The 25,086-nt window shown below is 45.3% G+C and overlaps 1 protein-coding gene across 6 annotated transcripts; it reads right to left on the bottom strand.

Moving 5' to 3' along the window:
• Positions 1–546: 546 nt before the first annotated feature.
• Positions 547–16,720, bottom strand: trdmt1 (tRNA aspartic acid methyltransferase 1). 6 transcript variants are annotated; one of them, XR_013652337.1, is made up of 14 exons: positions 16,577–16,720; positions 15,925–16,034; positions 14,416–14,492; positions 13,301–13,372; positions 12,205–12,270; positions 11,844–11,913; positions 11,202–11,285; positions 7,493–7,809; positions 7,339–7,368; positions 6,587–6,644; positions 4,226–4,480; positions 4,029–4,133; positions 3,893–3,946; positions 1,132–1,269 (listed from the first exon to the last, which is right to left on the bottom strand). XR_013652337.1 is itself a non-coding variant. In XM_078938786.1 (12 exons), the coding sequence occupies exons 1-12, from the start codon at positions 16,638–16,640 to the stop codon at positions 1,085–1,087; spliced, it is 1,263 nt and encodes a 420-aa protein (XP_078794912.1). In that variant the 5' UTR covers positions 16,641–16,720; the 3' UTR covers positions 547–1,084. The 6 variants fall into 6 exon arrangements, 3 of the variants coding, with proteins under 3 accessions (XP_078794912.1, XP_078794913.1, XP_004086901.1); XR_013652336.1 differs by having other exon boundaries at positions 3,893–3,943; XR_013652338.1 differs by lacking the exon at positions 3,893–3,946 and having other exon boundaries at positions 1,129–1,269.
• Between the last annotated feature and the right edge of the window lie 8,366 nt (positions 16,721–25,086).

The raw sequence follows: 25,086 nt of genomic DNA, 5'->3' as shown, positions 1-25,086 counted from the left end.
ATGTCGAGGAAAACTCATGTTTTTCTGTAAATAGCAGCCTTATGTTTTTTAAGTCGAAGACTCGGTTTTCTCACTGGCTCTCTTCTCCCTGAAGAAACAGCATTAAGCGGACCATTCTGTTGCGGACTAAAGCTTGTAAACAAAACCATGTGACTAAAGATCTTTTCAGTCATTGGCCAGGAACTGCCACCTGCAGCTAAAAGCAAAAATCAAAAGACCTTTTTTTTGCAGTTCCTTCACATTACCTCCACTATACGGTGATCAGTTTTTAGAAACTTTAATGTAAAATTTGACATCAGGTTTTAAAGACAAAATGAAAAATAATGAAACCCTCTGGGTCCCGGGGGCAGACCCCAACTCTAGTGTAGAGTAAGAAATGATTCATTCACTGCACATTAAAGGACAACCAGGACAAGCAAACCTTTGACAAACAAAGGTTCACGCTGACGTGAAGAAATCAGTGAGTAGAGTCAGAGCAGCTCAGGAGGAGACATGGATGAACACAACACCACAAAGTGTTGTTTAACATGTTCTTGTTCCAGGAACTCAGAGCATTCTTTCCATTTTTATTGTGGTTTTACAAAAGTACAAATCGAGTTTGAAATTAAATGTCAGGGAGAAAAGAGATAAACTTAACAAAAGTGTCTTCTTCTGTGTATGGACCATGTTTTTCTCCATGAACACTGGATGCCCATACCAAAGAAATCAAAGATCACTACATGGTGGATTAAATCAATTCATTTCTTCTATTCATTCCATTCATGTTCCCCATCAACTTACATTGCAGCATTTGGCTTTGAGGAGTCAAAACAGCAGCTTACGAGAAACAGAGCCCCGCTGGGACGGGAAGGCTTTTTAAATTCCTTCACAAGTTGAAGCTTTCATTGACTAAACGAAGGTGAGGAGTACCAGGACTGTGATGATGAGATCCTTTATGATGAAGATGGATTGCTGGAGTCCTACTATGAAGCCTCATCGTTCATCAAACAATAGAGCCAGCAGGGCCTGTAACAATGGTATCACACTGGACTGTGCCAGGATGAGGCTCACAGGAGGACCACTACAAGATGTCCTTTTGATTCATTTAAGTGTCCACAGCTGAGCCTGGCCTTGGTTCTGGGGGTTGTGGAGCAGCACTGCTTGAGTTCTCACAGCTGTGAGTTGGCTGTATGGAAAACAGCAACTGCACCAGCTTGGCCACCAGTAGAACGTTGAGACTGTTTCCCAACACGCGGTACCGCTGGATGGTGGAGATGTGCTCTGGAAATGCTGCAATCACATCCATAGAGAGAGGAACCGATCAGAGGAGATGGATGGCAGCGGCTTTTCACCTTAACCGCTTAAGACGCTAGCTAATATTAGAGCTAACCCTCTATAAACAGGTAATATGGGGAATCTTGCTCTGGGCCTTTACTTTCACACGTCTATTCTGACATATGAAGGGCTTGGCGTCATAGAATTCCAGAAACTGCATTTATTATTTTTTCTTTTAGGATCAATACTCAATGGTTACCACGCCTGTGTTTTGAAAAGGACTCCACCCACACGTCACTACTTCGTGTTCCTGACTGGTTTAACTTTTGATGCATGTTCAATTGCCGTGCGTTTTGCCGGTAGAGCCCAAAAATAGTCTTGCGTAGTGGCGTGTGAATGCGAGAGTATCCAACGTGGAATCCTGAAACATGCATATATGTGTGTTTACATAGATTTTTAATTGGAAGTGGTCGTTTCGGAGCACGGCGTGAACGTAGAATTCCATGTTCAATGAAAGTTTCTGCATGCAGCCAAAGCGGAGTAGCGTCATTTACTTTAAGGCCACAGATACAAAATGAGCTTTTGTCCACCTCACTGTGCCAAACAATTAACATTTAAGCAAACTGGTAAACTCTGCAGTTTATCACCTGCAATTTTAACAGTCCATGTAAATACTGCATCAAGTAAAAGCAGCAGAAACACAAGCTCACCAGGCACAGGTGTTTTTAGTGTTGCTCAGTAAAATAGAAGGTTGTACTTTTGACTTTTGACAGATCTCCAGTGTCAGATTCTAGTCAGACTCAAACTTTCTGTAGTTCAACAAACATTGAGTTAGGAGATTCAACAGGCAGACATTTTTAGCACATTAGCTGGTCATCAAAGACATTCTTCTTTGATCAAGCAGAATCTGCTTTATGTGTTCATAATGTGTCAAAGTCAAACTTATGCTAAGTTTTAGAAAACAGGCTGATGGCGTTTTGTAGTCCCTGATCCTTCTTTAATGTCTGAACTTAGACACTCACACGTTTTGGGCAAACATGGATTATTTTGTGACTAATCTCTTTAAACTGAAGACAACTTCTTTGTCTTTTTGTTTCCTATAACCCTTGTGCTATCCTATGGGGTCCAGATGACCCCACCCTTCCATTGACGTCTTCTCCCTAACATGACAAAGGTGGATAAAGGTGGAAAGACTTCATGTAATCCATGGACACCAGTGAAGATCACAAATCATTGAAGAAAAAAGGTTCAGAGCACTGTCTAGTGGGTCTAGATCAGTGTTTTTCAACCAGTGTGCCGCGGCACACTAGTGTGCCGTGGGAGATGGTCAAGTGTGCCGTGAGAAATTGCCCTCATTAACTGATCTAAAAGCAATTACCATCTCCAGGAAATCAGCTCTTTGTTCATCCAAACAGGCCCTGATAAAACACTGAGAAGTTAAGAATATGAAATATCATAAAATTAATTTCTTTGTGTTTATTTAATTCTATTAAAGACATTTTGATAAGAATAACGGGATACCACGATTTAGCTGCAGCTATAACTGTGTAAGGAAAAGTCCCGCCCCTTTAACTGTCTCCACCAATCATTCTTGAAGGCTTAATCACATGTCATCAGTCTGACCAATCAGAAGTGCTTAAAGTATTCACTTCCTTGTTTCGATTTAGCGCAAAAAAGTTTCTCTGTTCTAACAAAAATACCAACTAAAGCCCGTCTTTAGCGGTGTAGCTTTCCACAGAATCCGGTGTCAGACTGGAACAAGTGAACAAAACCATGAAGCTCAAAGACGCTGGTCTTTCTGCGGTCGGCGGATTACGGGCACTACATCTCCCATGATGCAGTAAAGTGACTGTCTTAGCGCACAATGAGTCTCTCCTCTTAACGTCATAAAACAACGAACACACATCAAACAGTTTTTGAATCTTTTGACTGAATTTTTAATACATCTTTTAGAAAAAACAGCTGCAGCTTCCAGCGTTTTCTGCAACAATTATCACAAAAATGCATGTGAGATTGCAGAGCGGCTGTAGATCAATACAGACTGAGCTTTTTCTTTTTTTTTTATTTATCTATTTTTTTGGATGCTGGTGTGCCGCGGGATTTTTGTCAAGGTTAAAGTGTGCCGTGGCTCAAAAAAGGTTGAAAAACACTGCTCTAGATGACCCAACTCCCAATGTTAAAGTGCCTAAGATAGCATAAGTGTTAGGGGATGCCGCAGCAAATCATCCACTTCCATTTTTCTTTTCTCCGTCCTCTCTGCTTCAACGTGTCCAAACGTCTCCATCTGCTTCCCTGCATTGATCTCCAGAACATCTACATGATCTGTTCCTCAGACGGATTCATTCCTGATCCATCTCTAAACCAGGACTGCTCATTCCTGGTCAAGATCTACCAACTCTTTCTGCACTGCTTGCTGCTGGTTGAATAAACACACGGTCCAGGAGGTGTGTTCATTCAATCAAAATGTGGAGGTTTCTGATTGAGCTAATTGGCAGCAAGTTGGGCTTGGAGATCTGGAAACAGTCAGGGTGATAGACCTGGACCAGGAATGAGCAGCCATGTTGGTTTAGAGCAGGGCTGCTCATTCCTCACCACAGTCCTTTCATTCCTCATGACACTCTTTGGTCACACATCACACCTGAAACCTTCCTCCACCTGTTCCAGCCTGCTTGCAGACGCCTCTTCACCTCTACTGAGTTCAGACACAAGAAGGAGGTCAAAGCTGATGGTTGGTCCAGTCCCACCTCCACCTCCACCTCCTCTGTCAGACCTACTGAACATCTCTGTCTTCCAGCTCTCCTCCATGTCCTGATCAACTCCAACGTTCTTCTCTGCTGCTCCAGACTTCCTCATCCAAACTACAGCCCCTCTCTCTGGATCTACAAAGACACCATGCAGAACCTCTGACCTCCTCTGTCCTTCTCCAAAAGCATATTCTATAACCAAATATCAAAGTAAAAAGTTAAAATACTTTTGGATTTTGTTCTGATTTTTGATCGAGGATGGGTGTTGAACCGACGCATCACTAAGAAGTCCCTCCAGCAGACAGTATGCAGCCTTAGTCTGATTGTTGTTTGGTTCAACTGTTGCTCTTACAGAAGCAGGGAGGAAAGCACATGAGGTTGGCCACTTCTCTGGGAGTGAAATAACGGAGTCGGAGACTCATCAGCCGCTGGAGTCGATCTTCCTCAGAGAGCAGCTCCAGGTCTGTGAAAACACTCTGGACCTGGAAAGCAACAAATTGAACCTTTATTTGATTTGAAAATCACTTACAGACAAAAACACCAACACTCATCTGTCCAACACACATCTGTCCAACACTCATCTGTCCGACACTCATCTGTCCGACACTCATCTGCCCGACACTCATCTGTCCGACACTCATCTGTCCGACACACATCTGTCCGACACTCATCTGCCCGACACTCATCTGCCCGACACTCATCTGTCCGACACACATCTGTCCGACACACATCTGTCCGACACTCATCTGCCCGACACTCATCTGCCCGACACTCATCTGTCCGACACACATCTGTCCGACACACATCTGCCCGACACACATCTGCCCGACACTCATCTGCCCGACACTCATCTGCCCGACACTCATCTGCCCGACACTCATCTGCCCGACACTCATCTGCCCGACACTCATCTGCCCGACACTCATCTGTCCGACACACATCTGTCCAACACTCATCTGTCCAACACACATCTGTCCAACACTCATCTGCCCAACACTCATCTGTCCAACACTCATCTGTCCAACACTCATCTGCCCAACACTCATCTGCCCAACACTCATCTGTCCAACACTCATCTGCCCAACACTCATCTGTCCAACACTCATCTGCCCAACACTCATCTGTCCAACACTCATCTGCCCAACACTCATCTGTCCAACACACATCTGTCCAACACTCATCTGTCCAACACACATCTGTCCAACACTCATCTGCCCAACACTCATCTGCCCAACACTCATCTGCCCAACACTCATCTGCCCAACACTCATCTGTCCAACACACATCTGTCCAACACACATCTGTCCAACACTCATCTGTCCAACACTCATCTGTCCAACACACATCTGTCCAACACACATCTGTCCAACACTCATCTGTCCAACACTCATCTGCCCAACACTCATCTGCCCAACACTCATCTGCCCAACACTCATCTGTCCAACACTCATCTGTCCAACACTCATCTGCCCAACACTCATCTGTCCAACACACATCTTTCCAACACTCATCTGTCCAACACACATCTGTCCAACACTCATCTGTCCAACACTCATCTGTCCAACACTCATCTGTCCAACACTCATCTGCCCAACACTCATCTGTCCAACACTCATCTGCCCAACACTCATCTGTCCAACACTCATCTGCCCAACACTCATCTGTCCAACACACATCTGTCCAACACTCATCTGTCCAACACACATCTGTCCAACACTCATCTGTCCAACACTCATCTGTCCAACACTCATCTGTCCAACACTCATCTGTCCAACACTCATCTGTCCAACACACATCTGTCCAACACTCATCTGTCCAACACTCATCTGTCCAACACTCATCTGCCCAACACTCATCTGTCCAACACTCATCTGCCCAACACTCATCTGTCCAACACACATCTGTCCAACACTCATCTGTCCAACACACATCTGTCCAACACTCATCTGCCCAACACACATCTGTCCAACACTCATCTGTCCAACACACATCTGCCCAACACACATCTGTCCAACACACATCTGTCCAACACTCATCTGTCCAACACACATCTGTCCAACACACATCTGTCCAACACACATCTGTCCAACACACATCTGTCCAACACACATCTGTCCAACACACATCTGTCCAACACACATCTTCATGACCTCAGTTTCCTGATGAATCCTGGTTCTCCTCCCTCTTACTCTGCTTTGCATTTAATGACTCAAACAGGGTTTTGTCCTCATGTGTTGTATTTGAGGAACATCTCGTTTGTGACTGATGACGTACATTTTTTCAAAGGCGATGTGTGAGCTCCTGACTTCCATGAGTTCAATGACGAATGTTTGCACTTTGGGGGCAATTTTACATCCACCATGACACCATCAAATCTGACTGGACAAGCGAATCAAATCTGCCAGAGTGAATGTGCCCAAGGAAATCAGGTAAGCAGGTTACAAATAAACACACCCACTGGATAAACAAGGCACAGTTTTCATTCCCCATGCCAAGCAGTGTGTGAAATGTCCACACAAACCGCCCTCAGCAGCTGTTGTGGCGTACGTTCTGGATTGGGACGTGGAGCGTTGTACTGACAGACTTACCTCAGTGTCCATGCAGCCCTGCAGCACTGAGCCTGTTCCCTCCACGTATCTCCCATATCTACGGACAGAGCACACGGTGAACGGCGTGGCGTAACGAGGAAGGCAAGTTAAAGGCCTGCTGTCATTCATGCTGCCTTCAGGGACGGCAACTTAAAATCACGTCCAAATATTTTATTACTGTAAAATGAAATGAGAGCAAAAATAAACCCCCAGAAATAAAAATAGGCTGGCTATAATAATAATAATTGATACTTTATTGATCCCACAATGGGGAAATTCTTCTCTGCATTTTGACCCATCCCCTGGGGGGGAGCGGTGAGCTGCAGACTAACGGGAGGCAGTAGCGTTAAGGGTCTTGCCTAAGGACCCTCACTGGGTGATGTTCATTGCCTGCCATTGATATGGTAATTGACCCAGTACCATTGTTTATCCCCCTCCGGGAATCGAACCCTGGATTCCTGCATTGTAGCCTTACCAACCGAGCAACCCAGCGGCTATCAGCTGATCAGAGAACTCAGCCTTTAATCTGTGCATAAAGGTGGGAGGTGACACTTCTATCCATGGTTAGACATCCTGAAGGGAAGAGCAATAAGACTGGTTTGTCTCTGAACATAGTCACATGGTTGAGCGCCACATTAAGGCCCTTTCGTACTGAGCTTTCTATTCATGTATGGACGGTCCTACACAAATGAAGCCCTGGTCTTTGAGCAACACTGTCCTGCTTTTTTTTGTCCAACCCTGCTCGGACGCACCTGCCTTTGACGACTGTCATCATCTGGCTTCTGCAGTCAAATAGTCAAATAGTTTGACAACAGAAAAAGTCTCTTAATAATCAAAATACTGAAATATCAAATGGATAAAAATCAGACAAAATAAACCTGGGTGCATATTTAGTGAGAAACTCACCCTTTAGTGAAGCAGACAGAACGTCTGGATGTGGGCTGAACGATGTCCAACAGCAGACTGTACCTCAGTAACGTTTTAGGAGGAAGTAAGTACTCCTCCACATTCACCTGAGAGCCCGCTTCCAAAAAGTCTTGTATCTGCTTCACGTCTGGATTGCTGTTCTGAGTCGTCTTCCTCTGAAGCTGCATCTCCGTCTCCAGTTTATACAGAACCAGCCCATGGCTCGCCTTCTCCTCTGGTGGAGTGGTACCAGAACAGGCTGCCTTTGACACCAAGGCCAAGTCGTCCTCAGCTGGCTGTGCACACACGTCCCACACCTAACATGCAGAAATTAGGCAGAAATGTTGGAAGTCCTGCACTTTTTGTGAGAAGAAGCACGTCTGTGTCAACATTTTTTATTTGCTTTTTAGGTCCAGTGCTGCAAGGCGTTTACTGGCAAGAAGACAGCTGAGAAGGTACGCTGCTCAGTGGTTATGACATATAGATTGTGGGGAAAACAGTGAGAAGCAATGTGTGTCACGTTAAAAGGCATTTTTAATGAAAATGAATTCATCCGACCACTTATCACAGAGTTGCTGTGTCTCATCGTTGTGGTGTACCGCATTGTTTTAAGAAAATTCTGTTAATGAAACTACAAGGTATATTTTAAGATGACGTCATAGCAGCGCCTGTGGGGCGTGTGCTGCGTAACGAGACGCAGACGAAGAGTTCTCAGGTGTTCTAACAAGTAAACAGTTGGTCCCTTTTATTGTGTTTGGTAACACGACAATCGTTGCTTTACATTTGTCCGTGGCTTCTGTTTACAACACGTGACCACCGGCTACGGTGGTCGTTTTGGTTCAGTCGTTCAGCTGCGGGAATGGATTGTATTCAGACTGAGGAATCTCAGAGAGAACCAATTGGAGACAAACCGAGACCACCTCCAAAGATGGGTCCTAAAGCGCTTCCTGGTCCCGGACGACGGTCCATTTGGGTTTTTTCAGACTGAAAATGTGTTTTGTATTATCGGGGACAACGAACTCTGGTTCACTCTAACCCTTGTGCTATCTTAGATGACCCCCCCCTTCCATTGAGGTGTTCTCCCTACCATGACAAAGGTGGATAAAGGTGGAAAGATTTCATGTAATCCATGGACACCAGTGAAGATCACAAATCATTGAAGAAAAAAGGTTCAGAGCACTGTCTAGTGGGTCTAGATGACCCAACTACCAACGTTAAAGTGCCTAGGATAGCACAAGGGTTAAGTGGACCAAATGTGTCCAGTCTGAATACACCCTACAACTCAAGATCCGCATGAAGTTTCTGCGGCTGTGACGGCAGTAAAAAAAGGTAAACTGTTGAATCAGTTATCATCTAAAACTTTTAGCTACATCACAGTAATGGTCCCATGCAAAAGGAAGGGGTGGCTTTCATTCAGACCTCCATCAATCCTGCTTTTGTACCAGAAATATATGAGAGTCGTCTATAATGTTCTTTATACATAGACTTCAATTTAGCTCCTACAAACAAGCGGGACATCTTTCCCTCACAGACCGGTTACTTCTTTTTTTTTGAAGCTCTTATATCTTCCACTTCTTACTTGTATAACAGCCAGTATATGTACAGGTCTGTCTTAAGTTCTCCAGAGTCCATCTGGATGATCCAGAGGAGGACTGGGAGAAGGTCATGTGGTCGCATGAGTCCACAGCTGCCCCTCTGGAATAAACACCACTGGTCATTTTTAGAGAAACGTTGAGCTGCATTCCAGGGATTTTGGGCAAAAGCTTTCTTCCATCAGTGAGAGCATGGCTGGGCCTTCCAGCAAGACAACGATCCCAAACACATCACCCAGACCAGGCAATGAAAGAGGGGCAACGTAAAAAGTATTTCAAAGCTCTGGAGTGGTCTACATAGGCTCTGGAACTCAATCCAAAAGGGAATCTGTGGAAGGAGTTGAAAGTCCATGTTGCCCCAAAACAATCCAACTTTTGAGAAGATCTGCTTGGAAGAATGGACCAAAACCACAGCTACAGTGTAGAAACCTACAGGAAACATTTGACCTCTATCATTGATTTGTATTTGTTATTGAGCAATTACTTCTTTTCTGCACCTTTATACAAATAAATTCTTTAAAGTTGTTTGAGAAATACCAGTCTGTCGTGGTGAGCACCATATTCTTCGCTGTGGTGTGCTGGCATCAAACCAAAGGATGCCAACAGACCGGACAAACTCATTGAAACATTACAACCTGGAGGAGGTGACAAGAGACAGAATGCTGGCTAGACCTCTGACCATCATGGACGGTCCCTCCCCCCTTCTAAAAAGCTGTGGACAAACTGAGAAGCAACTTCAGCAGCAGACTCAGAGGCCGCTACTCCAAGCAACGGCACAGGAAGTCATTCCTGCCGTCCACCATCACACTGTCAGAGCTGTGCTCACAGACTCACATTAATGCATCATCTCAGGTGCACTGCAAGCTTTCAGATATTTTAACTGGGTATTCGTGTTCATTTGTCTGCTGCTGCGTGTGTACATGTATGTAAGGGTTTAGCCGTGTATATGACTGAAAGGTCCTATCTGCACTTTTCTTTCCTTTCCTTCCTTTATTTTTAAATCAATTTTCAATATTATTATTTTTTTTTCTTTTCTTTTAAAGTAAATTTTACGTTGATTATTTCTATGATGTATTGTGATTTTAATGCATTTTCTGTTTTGTGAAGCACCTTGAATTACTTTGTGTACGAATTGTGCTATACAAATAAACTTGCCTTGCCTTGCCTTGCCTTCCCTGTATAGTTTATTATTTAATTGTGCTTGAAATATGCTGCTGCTACTACAACTTCATTTCCCTGCAGGGATTAATAGAGTTGATCTTAATCTCACTGGATTCTTTTTTTTAAACATTCTTTCTCTGACAGTTGAGGTGGTTCTACGATGATGACTCTTCCATTTCATTTAAAGTGATTTCTTTGTCGAATTCATGAGATGGTTCATGGTTCCTGTTTGGTCAAACTGCCTTCCACCTGCAGGGCTGGATTTCACTGCCGAGACTTCTTCGCCTAGCAACTTCACAATTAGATTCCATTTGTGTTTCTATGACCATCCTTCCACTTTCTTCACCTGCTGTGTCCCTTTCGAGGTCACGGGGCAGCAAGAGGCAAACCTAGCTACTGTTGGGGAAAGGTGGGGTCCATGGCGGACAGGTCGCACAATCACACACACTCTCACAATCACACCTAGGGACAATTTAGAATAATGAATCAACCCACAAGGAGAATATGCAAGCTCCAGGCAGAGAGGACCCAGCTGGGATTCCAACCTTTTTGACTGAAGGCGAAGGCTCTAACCACTGCACCACAGGGCCGCCCTCAAGTAGGATTTAGAAGTCATAATTGCATTCAGAAACCTTTGTTTGCTATAACTATTGACTAAAATGAATATAGTTCTTTTTTCTTAACTAAAATATGAATGGTTGTATTTCCAAATTCACAGAAGTTTTTCTTAAAAGTTTATATTAAAAACATCACATTTTCTGAGGGAAACAGCAATGAAACTTTGAATAATAGATTTTAGCAGATGTTTCCCCACACGTCAATCTTTGATTTTCTGGGATGCAGTATCTTCTTTTCATGTGTCGGACAAAAAACATGCAGATTTTCCAAATGGTAAAAAAGCCGCTTTGGGTTGAGCTCAACACCAACAAGCCTCCCATCAATAAAGCTGCACTCACCTTTGAACCCGTATGGATGTTCATGTTTTCTGCTGAACGACGAGCAATCAGAAAGTATCGTAGTCTAGAATTTGGGATTCCAACCTGAAAACGATCAAAATAAACAGGGACATAAATATACCTGACATCTTTCTCCAAATAATCCAACTCATTGCTTCCGATCCTTGACTACAAAAGATAACTGGACGGAGCGAGAGTGACATCACCCACAGAAAACCACTTATTTTTAGATCCAACCAAATGAAGTCAATTCAGTCACCATCTTTTTCGCGACATGGACCCCGCCATGTTGGAACCAGACAACGTTTAATAAATGGTGAGTGGGCCGACTTGGTCCGAGTCATCGTTTCTATAGCAATCACTCTCACCAACCAAGGGTAAACTTGTTGGATGGCCACGCCTCCACCACTTAAAAGCTGTCCCGGGAGAACCTGTCAATCAAACGTCTTGAACGTTCAGTGGGGGGGCCATGGAGTGACTGAGTAACAGCTATTTATTTCTCTGTAAAAGTCTATGGGATTTTGGTTTCTCGAAGCCAGAGAGTACTTCCTGTTTGGAACGGGAGGGGGGAGGGGGGTTTACTCGGTCCAGTTGTCTGATACAGTCAATGCTTCAGATGGATGAAGTGAAACTTTTTCTTACACTTGTGGGAGAGGCCATAATCTCTTGGAAAACGTATCCACACTCGGTCAGAGTGTTTATCAGTCGATCTCTGACGTGAAGATGGATGAAAAAAACAAGTTAGATACAAAAAGATGTTAAACGTTTTCAGGATAATGTTTACGCAGGTGTTGGGACTAAATCTAGGTGACTTTAACACGGACAGATCCAGCAGAAAGATACTTCTATACTTCCAGAGTAACATGGCTAAATTACCCCCAAATTACAGATTCATTATCTTAAAAGTTGTCAGTTTCAGCCTATTGAGAAAGAATAAACCTGTTTCCATAGAATCCAGGTGACCTGGAAGCTTCTAGAAGAGCTCTGGATGTGTCATCACTACCTGGCAGCGGATGTCTCGAAGCCCTTCACGTTCTCCAGCAGAATAAAGCGAGGTGGCCTGTGCAGCCTGCAAACACATCAACATGATGGGAGGAAGATACAGTACTTTCCTGGCAACTCCAGCGCTGGGTCAGAACCCAAAGACCTGCTCTATCCAGCCTTCTGTTCCCTTCAAAGATATTTAGAGAATTCTGCTTCTCATCTCCACACCCATTTTCCATGCAGTCATGTTCTTCTGCCGTGGTTCTGGTTCCTTCCCAGATCACTGTACTGATACCACCTTTTAGTAAAGTAGTAATGATCTCCTACCGACAGCTGGTTCTGCTCCTCTGGCCATCTTTCTAAACCTGAGAGCTTCCTTCAAACCAGCTCAGACACCAGCCAGTAGGAAAGATCATTAGCATCATGTATGCACCTGTTGCTTGATTTAAATGATTTCTACTTAGTTCACTGAGACACAGATCCTCCTTCATGAACCGCAGGGACACGTCAGGGTGCTGTCCTGGGGGTCCTATATTTTTTTAGTATAGTTTTTGCTTTGATCACATTTGTTTAAAACATCACATATTGTAGCATAAATGAACTACATTTCCACAGAATACAGACGGCTCTCTCCCAACTGCCTCCTTGAAGTAAAGAGCCAGATAACATGCACTTTCTTGACATTTAATCAAGATACAGCAGACATGCTAACCACACGTCACCCAAAGAAAGTTTCTCCGCCTGTCAGCACCTCTTTCACCCTTCAGGGTTGGACCACACTGTCCTGCAGCTCAAACATGATCTTCTTGTTACCAAACATGTCCACACATTTACATTCTCCCCATTACTCTGTCTCCTATGGTCACCTCATTACTGTAGAAGGCCCCACTACTTCTGACCTTCCAAATATTCGGACCCAACTGCAAACTCGTTTGTTCAGGGGTTTCTACGCTCTGTTTTCATGCAAGTGTGTAGAACTCCAGACTTCCTACAAAAGTCTGGAGGCCTTGATCGTTTCCACGAGTCTCAAGAGACAAAGATGAGAAAGAAAATATTATTTTATCTGAAGAGCTGCTCAGAAGCATGAAAAAACAAACGGATCTAATTCCAAATACCTGGGCAGAAGATGTAGGATGTGGAGAAAGCTCTTGGTTCTGGGATCGCTGACATCCCCCTGCAGTCCGATCCTGCAGAGAATTCAGTGTCATAGGTGTGCACAGCTGCAGTTTTAGGAACTTCATAAAGATGGAAGTAGGGTGCACGCTGCTTCTCTACCATCCTGTCATGACAGTCCTACAGCAGAGGTGGGGAGGTAACGCTCAGCGCTGTAAAACATCAGACAGACTGCTGCTGTGCGCTGGTATAGACCCGCACACACGTTCCTCACAGTCACACCCACCTTCAGTTTCTGCTCATCGGTAGCAGAGGTCATCCAGCGCCAAAGGGGGCAGTACTGACCCAGCGCTTTAATGAATTCAGCCTCGTTTATGTCAACAGCTCCTCAGGGTTCTTGGATTTCTACAACTGTTTCCTTCATGAAAGCTGTACCTCTGTTTATGCCGGTGTGTTTCTTCACGGTGTTGTGGACAACACTGTCAACTGTTTCTGCAATGACAGCATAGTGGCAACATCTGCTGTCAGTAGAAGAATCTCTTTCGGCTCAAACCCTTTTTTCCTTTGGGGGAATGTTTTTTCCTGGGTGGATTTGTATTTTAATCTTCTGATTTTGAGCTCTCCATTGAACTTTGAAGCTCTAGGTATATAGAGTTGCCTTTGCTGCCATCATCATCATCAGATCTTTGAGGGTAGGGGAACTTCTCTTCATCCTTTGGAGCAACATTCTCTGAAATTCCTTGAAAAACTTATCATGCAGAGCATTTCAACAACCCTGCTGCCAGCTACAGGCAGCAACAGAAACTGCAGACACTCCTCCGTCTACAATTAACCCTTGTGCTACATTGACGTGTTCTCCCTACCATGACAAAGGTGGATGAAGGTGGAAAGATTTCATGTAATCCATGGACACCAGTGAAGATCACAAATCATTGAAGAAAAAAGGTTCAGAGCACTGTCTGGTGGGTCTAGGTGTTAAAGTGCCTCCAAGGCAGTGGGGTCATCTGGACCCCACAAGACAGCACAAAGGTTATTAAAAAACAGGATTTCAGTTTGAAGAGGTGTAAAAAAGAGGGGAACACTAGAGGAAGACTGTATAGAAGCAGCTAACACTCACCTGGTGAAAGGCTGGCAGGGCGGGCTCATCATCACCATGTCAACAGACAGGCCAGCAAAGTCCTCCAGGGTTAGGCCCTACGAATGTCTATCGTTAGTAGCCCACCTGACTGATGATAGAAGCAACACAACTAACACAGTTTTCTTCATGGGTTTAAAGAAAAGAAGCTTCTAATCTTTTTTGAAGAGTCGTTGGGTGATTTGCTGTGAGACATCCCTGAGAGACGGTTTGTCTGACGGGAAGAGCTCTTTTTTTTTTAAAAGAAATATCTTCAGTCTCTCTATGGTTTCTGTCGAACTCTGATAATGGTCTGACACAGAAGAAACTCTATTATTACTCCCACTCATTTGGTTTTTGTTGGCAACTCACTGACAACACAGAGGTCATGAGGAGATTCAGGGTTTCTGCAGGTCTGGAGGGTGAACGCATCTGTAAACTGAGCACTGCAGGGAAAACCTGTCCCATGACTTTGATGGATTTCTGGATGCTGATTGATGAATGAAAAAAATCAATCACAACCAATTTTGTTTGGCTCCCGCTGCCTTTTTTAAACACAAACTAGTATGACTTTTTTTTTACCCGTATGTGTTAACGTGTCCGCGCCCTGAAACACGTTGTGCCTTTTGTACGTGTCAAATACAGGAAAAGCACCCATAACGTTTAGACGACTTTTGGGCTGGAAATCTGGGACACTACCTGGCAACACGGCACAGTGAATGAGAGTCAAGAGTGTTTGAACGGGAACTTCAAGACGTGGACGACCGACGCTTAAAGGGAGCTCCTCCGTGGTGGGGTCCACACAAACCCGGGTTGCTCTCAACTAGCAAAAACGGAGCAATTATCAAGCTGAGCATTTCAAAAATGTCACCGTCTGTCGACAGATTGTCTCTACTTGATCAGCTAATGTCAGCAAAGCCGTGCAGATGTCCCCTAAATATGTCATCTTTCTAACTGGCACACCACAGAGTGGATATCTAGAGATACGAGTAGATTTCCAGGGATCAGCAAATGTGCATTTAGATCCCACCCACTTTCACTGATTGACAGACAGACTCATTCTGCTGAAAAAGCTCATTATGAAATAAATAAATCATTCTGAAAAACAGAAATGTGAAATAAAAACAAAGCTACTTTGGAAAATACTGATTTTGAAATCAGAGTTTCTGAATAAATCCATAGAACTATTATAATATTCAACATAATTTAAATGAATATTGTCTAAAATAATGAACAGGTTTTTAAAGCAAAATCACATATTTCATAATATAATGGCTCATTTAAAATCTGTGTGAAGGTTTTTCACAATATCCTGTTTTTTTAAATATATTTTTATGAGTGTGTGTGATTGCACAAGGTTATATATATATATATATATATATATATATATATATATATATATATATATATATATATATATATATATATATATATATATATATATATATATATATATATTAATAATGACCAGTTTGGGGCTCTATACTGAGGATGTAAGCCTGGAGTCCAAACCTCAATGGACTTGTTCCAGAGCGGCGTGTCAGGGAAGTTGTGCTTGTAGATCTGGTTGGCCATGGTGTTGATGTCAACAGCAGCCACCACCTCAGCAGGAACCCCACTCTCTGGAGGAAGAACAGAAACCTCATCAGCTCTGAAGACCCATCCATGCATCACTTTGTTCTGTGAACACTAAACACCCAGCAACCCTTCCTTCTGCTCTCTGGGAAACCCTGAATGGAGCCTTTAGAGAGCCCTGCTGTCCTGGTTCAGAGAATAAACTCCCTCTTGGCTGCTTGTCAGTGAACAGACGAGCTGGGGGTTTGGTGCACTTCACCAGAGGCTTTGAGAGGAAACCTTGACTCTGCAGGAGGCTCGTGAGCTACAAATACGGGCAGGAGGCTCACGTTGAGGCAGGAAGTCCACAAACGGCGACTTCCGGTCCACCATAATATTGTCATGTACGGCAAACAACTCCGACTGCACGTTGATTTGACGTCACGGAAGGCAACATGATCACAGCACGCGCCCTGTTCCCACTCTCCATTACTTGCATGAGAAACAGGTGATGATGTTACAAACTGCGATTTCAAAGAATCTGCACAGTTTCCGAACATCATAGCAGCGCCGCTCGGAACCTGCCAGGACCGTCCGGGTCAGGACTCACCTTTCAAAGCGTAATGCATCCCTCCTATGCCGCTGTACAGCTCCAACACCCGCACGGTCTCCATGCTGCCGCTGGCTGTCAGACGTGTGTTTGGTTCGCTGCTGCCCCCTACCGGACCGGAGTGTCATTACACAGGTTTAACGATGCAATCTCTAAGTATTATTGTAGTTAATTAGTCTTTATTTGAAAGTATCACAGTATGTTATACTTGTAATTTCACTTTATTAAAAAAATTAAAACTGTTAATCCAATAACAGCACTAGTTTATGTATTTTGAGGAAAATTTCAAAAACCAAAGAAGCACAACACCAAAGGAACGGTAGGTCCAGACAATGACAGTAAGCTGTGATTGGTTGGGTCGGTCCGAGTTTCTACTTCTTTCTATAAAATCCTTAAAGGCAAAAGCATTAAAGCTTTGTGTGTTTGAAAACGCGGTCAGCACCAGAGAAGGTCCTGGAAGGACTGGACTCTAATCCACCACTCTTCACCAGATTTGCCGCAGACATTCAGTCTGGGGTGGTTTTTCAGAAGAAAACGCAGAATTTGATGAAAACTTTTATTTAGCTGTAAATTCTGGTGATTAAAAAATGTCATGGATAAGACGAGTTCTGTAATACTGTTATCCAACTTTGATCATAAATCGTTCCACTAGATGACATCATGGTATTCTTACAGACACCTGATGGAATGAATACAGTTGGGTGTTTTTAGCTGCAAGTATAAAAGAAAAAGCTTGACATTTGGTTTGAGTTCTTGCTCTTTCTCTCTCCTTAATTTTCAGAACAGAGACTCTCAGAAGGTGCATGATGGTGCATTTCCTCATTAGGATCATGAAAACACAAAATGGCGTGCTAAGAAGATAAGATATGCCTTTATTGTCACTGTCCACTTGGACAATGATATTGAAGCAGTCCTCATCACAGTGCAAAAAAAACAAAATCCACCAAAAGTGTAATATAAAAAATGTCAACATGTACAGAGTATACATAGGAAGATGGATGGAGTTCTGTAATATTGCACAGATGATCGTCCCATTCCCCTCAGTCTTCTGCGGCCTTTTTTGTCTACCTTTCCTGGAGGAAGAAGTTATATTGTAGTTACTGATGCCTTGACCAGTAGAGGGCGCTGTTAGCCACTCCTCCACAGCTGAGCACTGGTAGAATTGGGCAACATGCATCCATCCTGTTTTTGGGCAGTATGTTGTATTCAGGTGAAGGTCTTTCTGTGCGTCATGCTTGGATTTGTGTAAGTGTGACTGTATACAGCTGAGGTAGAACAGATTAAGAGGATTGAAATACCAGCTGGATTGGAGCTTTATTGTTTGCATACAGACACAGACACAGAGAGGTTATTTGCTTTTTTGTGCCCACACGCCTGCAAACCTCTCATAGAAGCTTGGAGTGAGACTCAGAAAAAAGACGTCACTCTGTACGGCGGTAAGTCGCAAGACGAGTCAGGGGTGGGATTCTATATGTTCACTTCCTTCCATTCCCTTTCAAGCAATCTTTGATTTGATTTGATGTTGACACGTCTTTGTATGAATGTATGAATGCTGAATGTATTGTTTTGGGCATTATTCTTGCTTTGATTGCTTGAAATAAACCATTTCAAATCAAATCAAAGACAAGTCAAGTCTAATAAACAAACTAACTAAACTACACACTAAGATCAAACAAAAGGCATTTAGAAAAAATGTAAATCTGTGTGTCCCTCGTAGAATTGACCTTTGGCCTTTTTTTTGAAGCTTTAAGAACTTTAGTGGATGTTGCTCGATGGAAACATGGCTCAAGCCCTGCTATTTAAATTGCTATCATTGATAGTAAAAGGCCAAACTGGTCCTGGTCCTGGTTTTGTTTAGGGCCACTTTACATTTAAGTGGAGCAGCACCAGGACCAGCTTTGCATGATGACAAGCCTCTGGACCAACCTGGCTCCTGTAACCTGTGAGAAATACATCACTTACAGTGGAGTTAGCTCCAAACTATTTTGATTTACTCACTTTTCCTTTAATAGAAAGAGAGTCTATCCGCATGAAATTCCAAAAACGTGCATCTTTTGTCTGTGCTGCACGGACCCACAGGAAGGGTTAAGGTTGGAACTACGGTTAGGGTTAAACCACCAAATACTATAGTTCCTGAGCACGGCTGTTTTGCAGCTCACTGCTCCTTCAGGGATGGATCAAACGCGGAGAACACATTTCACAGGCCCAGCTGTGTGACAGACATTGGGATCGTTCGTATTACTGCAGACTATTCTACCCAGCGAGCGCAAAATTTTGTCATCATAGGAGCATGTTGACAGGATATTAGGGGAGCCCTAGTGCAAATTTCATTAGCACTGCGTGGAAATGGGCGGGGTTAGTCTAGAAAAGGTGCTGGGGGGATGGCAACTGCCCACATTGCCCATGGGAAACACTGCCACTGATCAGACGGTAGTTTGTGCGGGTATCTGAAATATGAAATCAGCGTTATTAAAATGGGTTATTAGGGTAAATAAATAATATTTAGAGCTTATTACCACTCATACTCAAAGACATACCTGGAAAATGTGAAATTTAAGTAGATGAACTTTAGTTGATGTTTAACTTGAGAATGATGCGACACAGGAGTGGACTGCACTCACACAAACCACGCGTCCACATGCGTGTAAATTGACAACTCGCCACAGTCTCTCCAGGCCTAATCTTATGGATCTCCTGAGTGTTTCGTAGGCCTAACCCAGGGGTCGGCAACCGGCGGCTCCAGAGCCGCATGTGGATCTTTCCTCCCTGAGCTTCGGCTCTGTGTGTTTTAGTAAAATAACCATAATGTTCTGAGATTCTCGTGGTGCCTTTAACACCGTCGGGTAGTGCGAGCGGGCAGGAGGAAGAGAGCAGCGTGAACGCGGACCAGAGTCAGAAAGTTTTTCTGGAAAGACAGTCAGTGGCGATCTCGTAGGGGGACACATGAAGGCGCCACCCCTGCCCGTGCCCAGAGTCAACTTCTTTTGGAAGAAGTTTTACCTTGGGTAGGGGGTGTTACGGCTGTGGCCGTATTTGGTTTTGTTTGGTTCTGTTTGTTCTGTTTTGTGTATTTTTTGTATCACAGTGGGACTTCTGTGTTTTGTGGATCTTTGGGTTTGTATGTCTTTGTCTGGTTATTTTCAGGTGTGGTGGAAAGGGTGTGGCCTCCCATTGGACCAGCTGGTGGAGGCAGCCTTTAAAGCCACCACTTGGACCTCCAGCTGGTGGGAAGGGAGCCTTGCTGCAACAGTCTTCACTGCGGCTTGGCCCGCTTCTCCATTTTGTTTTTGTCTTCTCCACTTGTTTTAGTTTGTGTTGCACTTCGTAGTTCTTTGTAGTTTGTGGTTTTGTCCGTGCCCACTCTGTTTAGTCCTTTGGTTTATAATTTTGCTTAAGTGAAGCTGTAGGGGTGAACCGCCATTTTCTTTAGTACATGTTTTCTCCTGTTTTTGTTAGGTGAGGGAGGTTAGTGTTTGTCTTTGATTTCCCTTTTCTTTCTTTTGCAGGTAAGATTACACGTTTCAGATTGGTGGGGTTTTGTTTGTTATTTTGGCCTGGTTTCACCCTGAAGCCTTTTTGCTTCACTTTTTGCTGGTTTATTTATTTGTAAATAAAACTTGGTCATATTTTATGGAGACATTTGTTTGGTGTGTGTTAATTTAACTTTGGTAGCCGAAACCTGTACTTTTTTATGTTATGCCCCCTATTTACCCCTAGACACATAAGGGGGCGTAACCCCCCCCCCCCCCCGATTAAAACCCCCCTTTTCCTTGTAAAATTAATTAAATTTGCGTTAGGGTGCCCCCACTATCCTGTCACCTTGCTGCTACGATGACCCTATGTTGCGCTGTCTGTGTAGAACCTGAGGTGTGTCTCTCACCCAATACAATCACCTCTATCTATATAAAATCTGTAAAGTAAAAGAAAAACACTGTGTATACGACATTCACTGAGTTTTTTTTTTTACAATATCCCCAACATATTGTGTGTAGTGTATTTTTCACAAAGAGGAGGTAGTTTGCTTTACACCTGGATGGCACCCTTTCCCGCCTCCACACCGAGGGAGGAGGCGACTGTCTGACTCACAGATTTACTGCTTTCATTGAACACACATGCACTGCAAAGGCATTTCCAGATGCAGGAAGGTAAAAGAATAAAGTCTGTTGGGTTAGCCAGAATACCCCAGAATACACACACTTACACACACACAGACACGCAGTCTGCTTTAACCCTTGTGCTATCTTAGATGACCCCCCCCCCCCTTACATTGATGTGTTCTCCCTACCATGACAAAGGTGGATAAAGGTGGAAAGATTTCACGTAATCCATGGACACCAGTGAAGATCACAAATCACTGAAGAAGTAAGGTTCAGAGCACTGTCTAGTGGGTCTAGATGACCCAACTCCCAATGTTAAAGTGCCTAGGATAGCACAAGGGTTAATCAGTTTATTATTTTCCGGACTATTGGTCGCCCTTTTTTTCATAGTTTGGCAAGGGGTGCGACTTGTACTCCGCAGCGACTTATATTAGAAATAAATTGAAATAAATACATTGTTAACCCTCCGGTTATGTTGATTTGTGAGGAACAGAGATGATGTTCCTGGGTCAATTAGATGTATGAGGTATGTTTGTCATGGCTAGCAGGCTTTAGCAGACCCAGATGCTGGAACCCGGAAGGATACTCGGCAGACAGAATGGTAAGTTCAAAGATTCTTTAATTCTGGAGGTAGAATTAACAGGGGAGAAATCCACAGGAGCTGGTTGGGGGTTCTTGTGGGCGAACACCGTGGTCCGAGGATCTTCCAACGAGACGCCAAGACGAGAGGCAGCGAGAGTTGAGTGCGACCGTAGGTTCCTGATGACGGCAAGAGTCCTGAGTGGCAGACAGACAAGGTATTAGTCAAAGCAACGAGACAAGAGCGAGATTGTGCATGGGCGGCCAGTGAAGCACCGAGGAGTACAACGAACTAGCGTCGAGTACAGGTCCTGGTCCTCCTTAAGAGCCTGGATCCTGATGGCGCTGATGAGGCACAGCCGTTGTCAACAGGTGGATGAGATGACGCGGGCCCAGCCGGGGGCACCGTGACAGTACCCCCCCCTCAAACGACCGCCTCCAGGCGGAACAGGGCGGCGATCGGGGTTGGCCCGGAGGAAATCCTCGATGAGGGAGGGGTCCAAGATGAACGAGCGGGGAATCCACGACCGCTCCTCCAGGCCGTAGCCCTCCCAGTCCACCAGGTATTGGTACCCACGACCCCGGCGCCGAATGTCCAAAACCCGGCTGGCGGTGTAAGCCGGGGCGCCGTCGATGAGCCGGGCGGGTGGTGGGGAAGCGGATGGCGGGCAAAGGGGGCTCTGGCGGACAGGCTTGAGTTGAGAGACATGGAACGATGGATGGATTTTTAGTGCGGCAGGGAGTTTCAGACGGACACAGGTGGGGTTGATGACGCGTTCCACGGGGAACGGACCAATGAAGCGTGGTGCCAGTTTCCGAGACGTGGCCTGGAGCGGAATGTTCTTGAATGACAGCCACACTTGCTGACCTGGCACATAGGTGGGGCTGACAATACGGTGTCGATTTGCAATCTGGCGGTTACCTTCTGCAGTCCGGAGGAGGGCAGCCCTGGCCTGGCGCCAAACGTCCTGACAGCGCTGCAGGTGAAGTTGTACTGAAGGTACCGCCAGATCGAGCTCCTGTGAGGGGAACAGAGGTGGAGAATACCCCAATGAGGCCTCAAATGGGGACATGCCAGTAGCCGAGGCCGGGTGGTTGTTATGCGCATACTCCACCCAGACGAGGTAGTCTGACCAGTCCTCCGGATTTTGCGCCGCCAGACAGCGGAGGGTTGCCTCCAACTCCGGATTTGCCCTCTCTGCCTGGCCATTAGATTGCGGGTGGTACCCAGAGGTGAGACTGACAGACGCTCCGAGGGCGGAGCAGAAAGCCGTCCAAACCTGTGAAGTGAACTGTGGACCGCGGTCAGACACAATATCAGCAGGGATGCCGTGATGACGGAAAACATGATTGACTAAGAGGTTGGCAGTTTCAGTAGCTGAAGGGAGTTGGTGCAACGGAATGAACTGAACAGCTTTGGAGAACCGGTCAACAACGGTAAGTATGACAGTAAACCCATGCGAGGGTGGCAGGCCTGTGACGAAGTCCATGGCAATGTGGGACCAGGGTCGGTGAGGCGCAGGCAGAGGCAGGAGATGGCCGGCAGGAGGCGAGTTGGAGGTCTTAGCCCTAGCGCAGGTGGTGCAGGCGGCGATGTACTGACGCACATCCGTGTCCATGGAGGGCCAGAAAAACCGTCGTCTGAGGAGTGCGAGGGTCCGACGAACACCACCATGGCAGGCGACCTTGGAGCTGTGACCCCAGGTGATGACATCGGACCTGAGCCTATCCGGAACAAACAGAGTGCCAGGGGGACAGGTAACTGAGTCGGGTTTCTCACCTTGGACCTGTAAGAGCTGGGTTTCTACGTCCCAGGTGAGGTTGCCCACAAAAAAGGAGTCCGGAATGATCGGGAGAGTGGTGTTGTCGTCCGAGGTGCAAAACTTATGAGACAGGGCGTCGGGTTTGCCGTTCTTGCTGCCCGGGCGGTAAGTGATGGTGAACTTGAACCTATCAAAGAAAAGACACCAGCGTGCTTGTCTGGAGTTTAGTCTCTTTGCAGAACGTAGGTAAGCCAGATTTTTATGGTCGGTCCATACTACAAACGGTTGTTCTGCCCCCTCCAACCAGTGTCTCCACTCTTCGAGAGCCAGCTTGATGGCCAGTAGTTCTCGGTTGCCGACGTCGTAGTTCCGTTCCGCAGGGTTCAGCTTCTTGGAAAAGAAGGCGCATGGCTTGAGTTTGCCTGATGTAGGATCACGCTGGGACAACACGGCCCCCACACCGGAGTCCGAGGCGTCAACCTCCACAGTAAACTGTTAGTGGATATCAGGTTGGATAAGAATGGGCGCCGAGGTGAAAAGTTCTTTGAGACGAGTGAAGGCAGAGTCAGCAGCGGTGTTCCAAACGTAAGGTACCTTGACAGAAGTGAGACGAGTGAGAGGGGCGGCAATCTGGCTGTAGTTGCGGATGAAACGCCGATAGAAGTTTGAGAACCCCAGAAACTGCTGCAGTTTTTTCCGAGTTTCTGGGATACTCCACTCGGAGACGGCTTGAATCTTGGCCGGATCAGGTTTGATTTTGCCAGCCTCGAGAATGTACCCCAAGAACGAGACAGAGTCAGCGTGAAATTCGCACTTTTCGTCTTTTACAAACAGTTGGTTTTCTAAAAGCCGTTCGAGAACCAACCTGACGTGGTGGTGATGTTCGGTGGGACTGTTGGAATAGACCAGAATATCGTCTAGATAGATGAATACAAAACGGTTGAGATAATCACGAAGGACGTCATTAACCAGACGTTGGAAAATGGCGGGGGCGTTGGTGAGGCCGAAAGGCATGACTAGATATTCGAAATGTCCAAGGGGGGTGTTGAAAGCCGTCTTCCATTCGTCCCCCTCCCGGACCCTAACCAAATGGTAGGCGTTCCGGAGATCTAATTTAGTAAAGATGGTAGCCCCCTGGACAGAATCGAAGACGGAATTGAGGAGAGGAAGCGAGTATTTGTCCTTCACTGTTATTTGGTTGAGCTCACGATAATCAATGCAGGGTCTGAGGGACCCGTCCTTCTTTTCTACGAAGAAGAACCCGGCCCCCGCAGGGGAGGAAGAAGGTCGGATGTGCCCAAGAGAAAGGGCTTCCTGAATGTAATTCTCCATGGAGAGTTTTTCTGGACCGGATAGATTGTATAACTTCCCCTTGGGGAGGGAGGCACCGTTGAGAAGTTCTATAGCACAGTCGTAGGGTCTGTGCGGCGGTAAAGCACACGCCTTGGATTTACTAAAAACGGATCTTAGGTCGTGGTAGCATGACGGCACCTTAGCGAGATCAATGCTTTCATTTTCGGGAAGTTTAATCGAAACGGTAGTGGGAAGGGTAGAGTGTAAACAATTCGCCATACAATAAGTACTCCAATTGGTGATCCGAGAGGTAGACCAGTTAATTTGTGGGTTATGTAATTGTAGCCAGGAATACCCTAAGATAACGGGAGTTTGAGGAGAGTCGGTAATAAAGAATTGATGGTACTCACAATGATTACCGGACGTGATTAGCTGTATGGGTTCGGTGCGAAAAGTGATTTTTGACAACAACTTCCCACCTAACCCGGCGGCTTTTACAGGAGCGGCGAGAGGTTCGACAGGTAACCCGAGTTGGCGAACCAGACCAGAGTCGATGAGGCTGTGTTCAGCTCCAGAGTCTATGAGGGCAAAACATTCATGAACTTGATTAATGCTTGGAAACTTGACAGGCATGAACAAGAAAGGCTTACTTTCAGACGGGTCCCCTCGCGACCTGTCTTTTAGCGAGTTGTTCTGGAGTTTAAACGGCTCTTGCACTGAGAAACAACATGACCAGAGTCTCCACAATAGAAACACAACCCTTCATTACGGCGCTTGA

Source organism: Oryzias latipes, chromosome 20 (assembly GCF_053564925.1).
Source record: "Oryzias latipes strain Hd-rR chromosome 20, Olatipes_Hd-rR_3.1".
In the NCBI taxonomy this organism is placed as follows: Eukaryota; Metazoa; Chordata; class Actinopteri; order Beloniformes; family Adrianichthyidae; genus Oryzias; species Oryzias latipes.
This window is presented reverse-complemented; position numbering and strand designations above follow the sequence as displayed.